This window comes from Thermobia domestica, chromosome 10, assembly GCF_964235325.1.
Source record: "Thermobia domestica chromosome 10, izTheDome1.hap1.1, whole genome shotgun sequence".
In the NCBI taxonomy this organism is placed as follows: Eukaryota; Metazoa; Arthropoda; class Insecta; order Zygentoma; family Lepismatidae; genus Thermobia; species Thermobia domestica.
The window spans coordinates 231,158,456-231,169,158 of record NC_137463.1 but is presented as its reverse complement, the minus strand read 5'-3'; the positions used below and the strand labels follow the sequence as shown (position 1 = coordinate 231,169,158).

Sequence of the window (10,703 nt, the reverse complement as noted above, 5' to 3'; positions counted from 1 at the left end):
ATACTTATTTAGCAGATACATAAATTATCTGGATTGAAGATTTGACTTTACTCATTATCAGTATTATTTCTCTTCCAAATTCATTTATATGTGTTGGGAAATTCAACACATATAAATGGGAGCATTCACATTCGCAATCGCATTAGAACGCAAAGTAGGCGCCCTTGTACGGAGCGAGCTACTTGTAATTTAGTATAGGTCCACAAAGTATTCCAATCAGAAGTAATATTTGTTATTGTGTCCACTGTTCTGGTCAGCATTGCCAGGGGTTGTCAAAATTATGTCGAGTATCCTGTGGTACTAAAGTAACAACCAACCCTGCAAGTGGTAATGGAGTAAGAGGAGGGAAAATATATTCAGGGTTGGGGTTCCAATAATGAATAATGAGAAAAATTCTACAAATGCCGGATTTTCATAAGTATGGTATAACTTGAGACTCCAAATTTACTGCAGATAAAATATTTTTGAATTTTGTTTCTTCGAAATTTCAAAGTTAAGAATCTGGGGTCCATCGAAGTTCGAGGCGTCGGCATATTCGAATTGCCTCTATGAAGAGGGGAATTATTGATTTACTAAACTTTCTTCATTATTTTTTGAGATGAATATTATTATGAATAGAGGTTCTTTAGACGACAGCATGTCACTTGTGACAAATTGGATTAATTCTTGTCGTTTATGTTTAATGGATGACGGTATTCAGCTGGAAATATTTGGAGAAGAAGGTGTATCTAGGGAAGTTGCTCATAAAATACAAGCTTGTTTTCCAATTGTGGTAAGTATAAATCCAATTTAATTATGTATGGTTGCTTTGTATGTAGTTAGTGATTTCTGTGTGATAAAATGCTGATATACTGCGGAATATTACAATCGCGCGCTATTAGTGCGCGTGGGTTTGGATCCTACGGCCTGTAATATACTGACCTAGTATTTAGGGATATTGTTTCGCAATGGAGGGCCAGCTTTTTCACCTACTTTTGTTTGGGATATTCTCCTCAGATTTGTTCATTTTATGGTTCTATACGTTAAATAAAGTTAGGTTACCAATACTTAATTCACACTATTGTCGAGCGAGCATTAGCGAGTGAGGGCGGGTTAGTACTCGCAGGGCACATTGTTTTATGTCTTCGTTACAAATAGTTTACTTTCTTTTCCCACATGAATCACTTCTACTTACATTTACGGTTTGTCAGGTGCCCTACGATATTTTCTTGAGTGATTGAACATCGAAACAGGAATTTCAACTAACTTCTGTAAATCGCCCTGTTATTCTTTACTAATTTTGGCTCCCCATCTGGAAAGTGTTACCGTATTTGGTTTCCGTTGTTGATACAGCACCAAAATCACAAGGGTCTTTCTTACCTACTTGGAGAATACTTTGATGCAGATTAAGAATAGTCCGTCAAATTACGAAAGCGTTTTTCTTTCACTTGTCTTGCTTTAAACGATTCCCAAAGACATTTTGAAATAGTGTTATCCTAGCACATGTCCAAATGATTCAGTACAGATTGATAATATTCTTGTAACTGATTGTGTTCTTAAAATTAATACATGATTTAATTTTTTTTTTTTTTTTGCTATCCTATTATATTCAGTTATTTTATAATGGAACTCACTTGTAGTGCCTTAGAAAATGTTTCGGCCTATGTTTAGCAGAAGGGGTCCAGCTCTTTTCTCTAAAAAATGTTACAAATTTTGGTAATTTCTGTTCACATTCGGTTAGTTTAGGGTAGGATTGGTTAGTTTAAGTTAGGCTAGGCAAGTTTAGGTTACGTTAGGTTAGTTTAGTTTACGTTATATTAGTATAGGAATCCCGCAAAATTTTCCAAAAAATCATAGAATTTCGCTTATTTCTACTAATATTACGTTAGTTTAGGTTAATTCAGGTTAGTTTACGTTAGTTTGTGTTAGGTTAGGTTAGATTTGGTTATGTTATGTTACGTCTAAGCACTTGCATCACTCATTTCTCCTGTAAATTTTGTGTGCTTCTGGACCCCTTGTACTAAACATACCCCAATGTTTCTTACGGTAGGAGCATCCGTGCAGATTGAGAATAGGTCGTAAAATTAAAACATAACTTCCTTTCACTTCTGTGGCTTTAAGTGATTCTTTAAGACATTCCGCACTCTTATTTCTTTGACAAATGCGCAAATAATTGAACAGCTTGGTAGTTGATAGTATGATAGTAAATGCAAACGGATGTGCTATGAATACGATTATTGATGCAAACTTGCACCAGCATGTTATAGTACGATAGAAGAGCTGAAGTTAGTAATATAGGGATAGGTTAGATTAGGTTAGGTAAACATAAAATACAGCTTTTATACACAGTGCAGGAATTATTTACAGGCGAAAAATAATACCTACTGTTGTCGTGTTTCATATGCACTCAGTCATTTTAACCGCACTAAAGCACTTGTCATGGTTTCATACAAATAACCATACCGTACACTTGTAAACATAAGTTAAGCTCTGCTACACTGTGCAACAATACTCTGCTCGTAAAAATTAATATCTACTGCAGTCCTTTTTCATATGCAATGTCTCATTTTTAGACGGACGGTCTGTTCTTAATCAGTACCGAGATTTTCATTCAGGCAGCCCATTTTATTATAGAGAGGAACGTTTAGTAGTTGTTTTATAATTATGACAAAGTCTAATCCAACTTAACCTTAAACAGTCTCTCTACGAGTCAGGGAATTTCATTGCGTGTCAGGGTAAAATCTTTCGCAGGCTGTGAGAGTTGAAGGTATGCCACTAATAATAGTCACAAATTACAGGTAAATGAACTGGTTCGTTTGTACGTTCGTAGAATATTGTATAAGCATATAAACAATGATGAAAACTTACAGTTCACTTTAAATATAAGTTATTTTTCATGAGTTATACTAAGAAGAAAAGGATGACAGGGAAAATTATAATTTTGTCAGGGAATTTGGTTATGCTTGCTTGATAGACACCCTGTTAAATTATCGAGATATTGATATGAGTATTTACTTTAATGTTACCGGCTAAAAACGGTTGAGTGTCATTTAGTTTCTCCTCCAAATTACTTGATGGTGATTACGGTTCGTTATTTATAATTGTGATGTGATGTGTATAAACAAAATGTGAACGTATGGCATAAAAGCTACAGTGCATAAAACTGTACTATATAGGCCCCCGAACAAACTTGCACTAGTGACCACTAAATATACGGATTTATCTAACCGAGTCAGAGTAGAAGCGCAGCTAGGGAGCCCGAACGGCAGCGACGGAGTGCGTCCGTACGAGAAGGCACCTCAACAACGGTGAGTATGCGCATAAATAAGATCATTTACAACGACTCACTATAAGTTATAGTACCGGCTCCGGAGCGTTGATGGTTTTGAGGGAGATACTAAATGCCATCTGGTCGGTTAATCATAGATTAACAGTAACAGGAAGAAGTATATATTTCCTGGAATATTGACTCGCTATCTTCAACAGTCGTTTAAACAACGTTGCATTCCTCAGGCATGCTGTAGGGTGGCATAAGTATTGTGATTGTAAATTCAGCATTTTCTGGCCAAAATTATTAACTTTTATCCATCTTTTACTAGGGTACAACTATATAATATTGGAGTATGGAATTAGTTTAGTGCTCCAGCGGAGAGTGTAGGAATCCGAGTGCCCCAGAGATTTTGAAATCTGCGACGGGCCGTATTTACAATCAATTATATTTAAAATACAGTTGCTTATCTACTCTAGTTACTGTTCCTGTGTGTTTTTCCGCACAGAATACACCTTTCATTGAAACTTACATTTTATTTATTTTTGTGTACACATTACTACGTTAAACGATTAACATAATAAACTTTAATAGGTTAGATCTTGATTACATTTCACGAGATCTTGGAGTCCTGATTTACATTTTGAACGCTTGAAGGTTTCGAACAGTATTTCGAAACAGAAAGGAATAAAGCACGTTCATTCTTCATAGAGCACATTGTCTTGCTTATTTTTTTAAAAAATCCATCGTATTTATTGAGTTTTTTCTTTTTTAATATTAGTTCACAGACTGTCACATGCATGAATTAATGCTTACCCAATTATCTTTTCTTCTGCTTCATCACATAGCGTCATTTCAGATTTTGTCCGAAAGAGGGGAGTTTATCCACCAACAGAAGGGTTTAACGTTTTTTATTAATATACAGATATACAATTTATTAAAAAGCGTGTGCTCTGAAACTCCGGGAGGGTTACTCCGTGCCTTCCTCAAGTGACGTCTTCTGTATGTCACTTACAAATTCAAATATTGACGAAACTGTTCTTTATTGTTACCACCAGTGAAATGACTGAATTATGTGATATCTGAAGACGACTTGGATTACAATTTTCGGGGTTTAAAGCCAGAAATAACATGGAAGTGATTAGGTTTATAGGCTGCTTATGAACAAGTAAGGAAGTAGTCTGGCTCAAAATGTCGAAGGGACACAGGATTTTGTGGACTTAATTTGTAATGGAGCTTTCAGTAAAGTAGTTTAGTGTATTGTCTATGCAGCAACGATTATTTGTATATCCTACCAATAACACTAGTTAACAAATTTAAACTTTTTGTTTGTTACATGAGAAAAATCACCTGATCTTAAAGGAACTTTTTGCGCTGAATTCGAATATGCACTCGGTTTCTCTCCATCACGTACAGTTTTCCCGTAACAGAGGGATTTTCGGGAAATTCCCTCAAAAATTTCCCTTTTTCAGATATTTTATTCCCCCAGCTCCTGTCCCCTTACATATAGTAACAGAAATTATACCTAAGTATACCTTGATTTATATTTAATAAACCCTAAAAGTTTCCTAAAAATCGCTTTGTTCTTTCTAGAGAAATAAACATATTTGTATGTATACTGTGTGCACTGTTTATTGCACCTGATAGTAATGCTTTCAGATCTCCTGAGTTGGGGTAAAAATGATTTGCTTTATTACTACAAACACAGACATAAAAATGAATATTTACAATAGTCAACAACACACTTGTATTGCTCTCTAGAAACGTGTATAAAAATAGAATGTACTTCCAACGTATATTTTTTTTAAACGTACAGTATATGTATATCTTAATACATATATATACAATTCTCCAAGTTTTTTCGTTTTGTTCATGAAATGGTTATCAATATTTGTTATCAAATGTAACAGAATGCAAAAGAAAGAAAGAAGCTGATGACAAACATTATGAAGTGAAGGAATGGGAACCTAGAGTGAATTACGTACCTGGAGAATGCAACGTCAAATACGCTCCTTTGGTAGATCCTAATAAGATATTACTACCGCCACTTCATATCAAGTTAGGACTTATGAAAAACTTTGTCAAAGCCATGGACACATCTGGTGAAGGTTTCAAGTATTTCCGAGATAAGTTCCCTAACCTGAGTGATGCTAAGATTTCAGCGGGAGTGTTTATTGGTCCCCAAATTAGGAAATTAATGCTTGATGATAGCTTTGACAGCAAGTTTAACAGTGCTGAGCTAGCTGCCTGGACAGCATTTAAGTGTGTTGTGCGCAACTTTCTGGGCAATAACAAAGCTGAGAGTTACACAGAAATCGTACAGGACATGATACAGAAATACAAAGAGTTGGGTTGTAGGATGTCTTTAAAAATCTACTTTTTGCACTCCCACCTCAGCTTCTTTCCTGCTAACCTAGGTGCTCTCAGCGACGAACAGGGGGAAAGATTCCACCAAGATATAATGGCAATGGAGAAAAGGTACCAGGGACGATGGGATCCTTCAATGATGGGGGACTATTGTTGGGGTCTTGTTAGAGAATGCAACATTTCTTACAAAAGAAGGAAGTAGTGTACGTTTTTGTAACCCAATGGAAGTTTCATATATTGTGATAGTTTTGATTGTCTTTTCATGACCTTTTGGTACATTTCTATTATTGTTTATTGTAAATTGTCACACTTGTAAATTATATTGTATTATATTTTATATATGTGTTTGTGGTAATAAAGCAAAACGTTTTACCTCAACTTAAGAGATCTGAAAGCATTTCCAAGGTGCAATAAACAGTACACACAGTATACATACAAACATATTTATTTCTCTAGAAAGAATAAAGCGATTATTACGAAACTTGGAGGGTTTGTTAAATATGAATCAAAATATACTTAGGTATAATTTCTATGTTAGTATATGCAAGGGGACAAGATCTTGGGGTGTAAAATAAACGAAAAGGGAAATTTTTGAGGGATTTTCCCGAAAATCCCTCTGTTACGGGAAAATCGTACGTGATGGAGAAAAACCGAGTGCATATTCGAATTCAGCGCAAAAAGTTCCTTTAAGAACAGGTATTTCCTTTTATGTAATAAAACCTTTGTTAACTAGTGTAGTTACACTTGTTTCCGTTTTCCTTCCTTACTCCCCACTTTTCTTCCATAATATGCGTTGTTATTAGGTTTCTGTGTATTCTGATTTAATATTCATGCCACTATATTATATAATTGCATAATGGTAGTGCCCTTGAGCTGTTTCCAACATATGGCCTACTGTTCTTTCAAATTGACCGAATTACTTACTTTGAGAGAAATTACAAGAGTGATTTCTTTACCTCTTTATTATTGTGATGCAGAACCGAACTTCGAAAATGCTAACAAAATTTCGTGAAAATAATTAACCTTGATACATAAAGGGTGGAAAATTGCACGACTGAACCGGAAACTAGCTACTCGACCTGCGTTTTTGACCTATCGTGCCAATGTATTACCACTACGCTACACAATCTGTTCTTTGAGTGGCCTTACATTGTACCACTCTAAAATCAGTGTTCAAACCAGTTAGATTGTGCTACAATTCCTATTGTGCTCGAATATCTGTGCACATTCAGAACACCTCTTATGATTGAATCACATATTATATTGTTAAATGTAGAATCCAACGGATTTTGTATCACAGAGAATTTCAGTGATTGAATAGGTATGGAAATATAGTGTGTTTGTCAGGAGCGAAGTGTATAGGTTTTGTAAAAAAGTAGAACAAAATATAAAATCAGCGATTTGATTGACTCTTTAAAATACTGTTACCTGGATGATTGTCAGCAGATAAATAAAACATCGAAATTATCGGTAGAATTAAGAACTCCAACATGTATAAGGTAAAATAATACATTTTCCGTATACACATAAATTCGTCTTCAAGTACAGTAATCGGGGGGGCGGGGTTCGAATGTCAGTACAGTCGTGCGTTATTTTACTGTGTATCAGTGAACGCACTTAAAGGAAGTTGGTATAGTATATAATTATTGTTTTCCCCCTTTGTCAATACAATATGTGATTCAACCACAAACACAACTGGAGTTGACTTAATTGAGCATCAGTTTCAAGAATGATAGAATGTATGGCTACTTAAGGGAACGGACTGGTTGGTCTAATTGTTAACGTATTGGCACGGTAAGCCAGAAACCCTAGCTCGAATCTCGGTTGCGTCGTGCATTTTTCACCCATTTCTGTGTATCAATAAATTCGCACTTAAAGAAGAATTGGTTATTACCTCAGTTTATCAATATAGGATTAATTTTGTTCATTTTATGTTTGAAGAGGCAGTTCTTTTAACGTGGTGTTTACGCTTAACTTCGAGGGTTTGGACGGAACCCTCTCCCCCGAAAAGAAGTATATGTCCTATGTTTGAAAAGCTACTCTTTTTATGTAGCTGTTCTGTTTTAAAGCAAGGTTTGGGGAGCATAGTCCCAATTAACCACTACGTGCAAGTTTACATTATACCTGCTTTAAGAAAAGTCTCAGATGCAACTTTGTTATGTTATGAATTATGGACATAAGAGACCTCTTAATCTATTCACAGTATCCATTGTATAGTAATATTCTTTGATCTAATTCAGATTTAGATTCCAATTGACTTGTGATGTCCTCCTCGAATGAAACCAATCTACACAGTCGAAGGAAGAAATCTGGTTTTATGAACGATTATTTTGTGTAGTAATTCCTTGATGTTTGTTTTCCAAATAATTAGGGATGAATTTATCGTTTGACGACTGAATTTCATATAAAAAATTGAAAATACTATTATTTTGAAATTCAATTGTAAATTTAATTTTTGGATGTATTTGATTTAAAATGTAACAAAAGTATTATCTGGCAATCTCGTTTCCGTAACACTACCTAATCTGTATTATGTCATAATATTTAACAGGATGGAGTTATTTTGAGAGCCATTTTTCCTGTCTTCATCTGTCGCATTGTTACGGTGAACGCTTCCGAAGAACTCACATTCGTGTTTGTTCTTTTCTAACACTACACCTAAAGTGGGTCGTTCTATTAAAAACTAGCTAGCCAGGTGGATCTGTTCTTTAGTACGGACACTAATAACTCTTTGCGAACGTATTTTAAAGTAGTGTTCTTCAGGCATGGAGAAATTTTGGTATTTACAAAAATTTGTTTAAAACAATTCGTTTAATTTGCTTTTATTGTAAAAGCATTATCTTTCAAAAGATATATAGCTTGTTTTACTTAAAATAATTATTGTAACATTTAAAATTCTTCGTTAATACCTTTTGAGAAAGGAAAAACAAATGTAACATTGTATTAGAATTTATTATACAGGTATTGGCAATAATAACACAAATAATTGATACGAATATCTTAAAAATTGAATGTATTTTTCACTGTTCATTACAAACTTATCAGAACCAGAATCCTCGTGAATAAGTTCCAAAATCTTATCAGGTCAATCCGATTTTCAACAGCATAAACATGAACACGATATACCAAGTAGGTTTTTCCTGTGAAAAAAGGAAAGGAAGAAAGTACTACCTAGCGGCTAAAATTTAAACAAAGTAGTACCAATAAGTGTACCGAGAATATACACTGTCAATATATCCTTAGTTCATTTGCAATAGATAGTTAAATCACTCGTCAAAAAACTGTTAAAACAAACCGAAAGACAGAATATAACGAAGTTATATTTAATTTGCGTAGAATAAATGTTGCCAAGTCCCATACGCTATAAGCAAGTTGCTCGTATGTAGTGCCTTCCAGCTTAAATGGGAAAAGATAATGCTAATGGAACTATTAGCAACACAGTTTAGGTACTTATCAAGGGTATCATCGTCCGAATTTAACGTAGCTTTTTTTTTTTTTTTTTTTTTGTTCTGATATAATAAGACTCAGAAACGATTCTTTCGGAAATATTGTTTAGATGAGTCACAAACTGCTAATGTTAGATCCTTGGCGTCTCTATATGCTACCTTATTCTGCCATCGATATTCTTAGTCATACCAATATCACCAGTCTATATAGGCCTATAGTACCTTAGTATAAATTTGAAGTGTTATTTTTCAAAAAAAAAAAAAAAAAAAAAAAAAATATTAGACTCGTGCTGATCTATCTCATACATTGTATCAAACGAAGCAAGATCTTTTAAAAAACATGCAATGTCATTCGAACTTTCCTTTCTTTCATATAAATGTTTGCATTCATGACGTCTATCGTTGCAGTTTCTTCCTTCTGACTATTTTTTTTTTCTCTCTCTCCAGTTCCTCCCTTCAGTATAAGTTTCTCCACTAATTAAATTTCGCTTCAACCAGCATCATTTCCGTTAACGTTTCCTCAAAATCTTGGATGAAATAAGCAGTTTTTTACAGTATTAGTTTCATTATGAATTTTATTTTGAGGTAGTTACTTTCTTATAAGCAGCAGCGGTGTTTCTATTTTCCTGCAGAATTATTGAGATGCTCTTGTTGATCATAAGAATCGCAGCAGAAAGTTTCTTTGCTGATTTTGTTTATTTTCATGTATAAAATTGATCACGTTCACTATTCCATCCACACTGTAAGTAAACAGTAACGTACGCCGAGAGTAATAAAATAGTTCCCGCTTTATGTCTGTTCTTTCAGAGTTGCTGTTGATTATATTGTTTAGTGGTTTGTGTCTCGGACTGGTATAGTAATTCCCTAAAAGGAGTGTGTTGAATATTCACACTTTGATTCTTTTAGCTGTTTAAAATTATTTTACTTCCTTGCTTTACAACAACTTACTACTATCTTCGGTGAGAACGTTTCGTAATGAAATGAACCTTCGATCTTTCATCTGGTGGATGTTCCAACCGGCTAAATATAATAGCTGCATCTGTTGTGTATGAAACTAAAGACTTATCAGCCTTCTGCAAACTATTCTGTAATTGTTACTTTCTTGTTCGTATTTGAAACTAGAGCATTTCTTCCAAAGCAAATTCTTAAGTTCCTTGAAATTAGGAAAAAAGTTCCTTTCAAGACATCCAGCTTCAAAAAAAAAGAATCTGAAAACAACCAATTCCAATAATTGATCTTGCCTAAATTCTTCTAGATACGAAAAATGTCAAGGAAATTCTAGGAGTTGAAGCCTAACACTCTCTACCCATTTTTCCAAGCTACAATTAGGCTGTACAGGGCGAGTACCCTCTTTTAACAAAGCATGCATTGACCCATCTGCTCTCGTTAATTCGTTTATTTTGATACTTCCTTTGTGATAACCTCATCATTGTATTCGAGTCTAAGTACTTCCCAAATTGCTTCCGTATCTAATTCTGTTGCCATGTTTGTGTTTTTTCACTAACACAATTCCACAAATCAATACTTTCCTGAATTTTTATTAAATGTATTTTCTTGTTATCAGTTACACTGTGTCCCTGTTCGGGCGCCTATCTATGTAAAAACAAATCGCTTGAGTATATATATTTATTTTTCACAGTGTT

The 10,703-nt window shown here is 34.4% G+C and overlaps 1 protein-coding gene across 2 annotated transcripts in view; it reads left to right on the top strand.

The window, feature by feature from the left end:
• The first annotated feature begins 245 nt into the window (after positions 1–245).
• LOC145663059 (uncharacterized) overlaps positions 246–10,703 on the top strand; it is an 83,749-nt gene continuing 73,291 nt past the window's right edge. Inside the window, exon 1 of one of the 2 annotated variants that reach the window (XM_081729220.1) lies at positions 246–772. In XM_081729220.1, coding sequence (XP_081585346.1) covers positions 599–772 — 174 coding nt within the window. In that variant the 5' untranslated portion in view covers positions 246–598. The remainder of the gene's footprint in view (positions 773–10,703) is intronic. The other variant, XM_081729221.1, reaches the window with a different exon arrangement.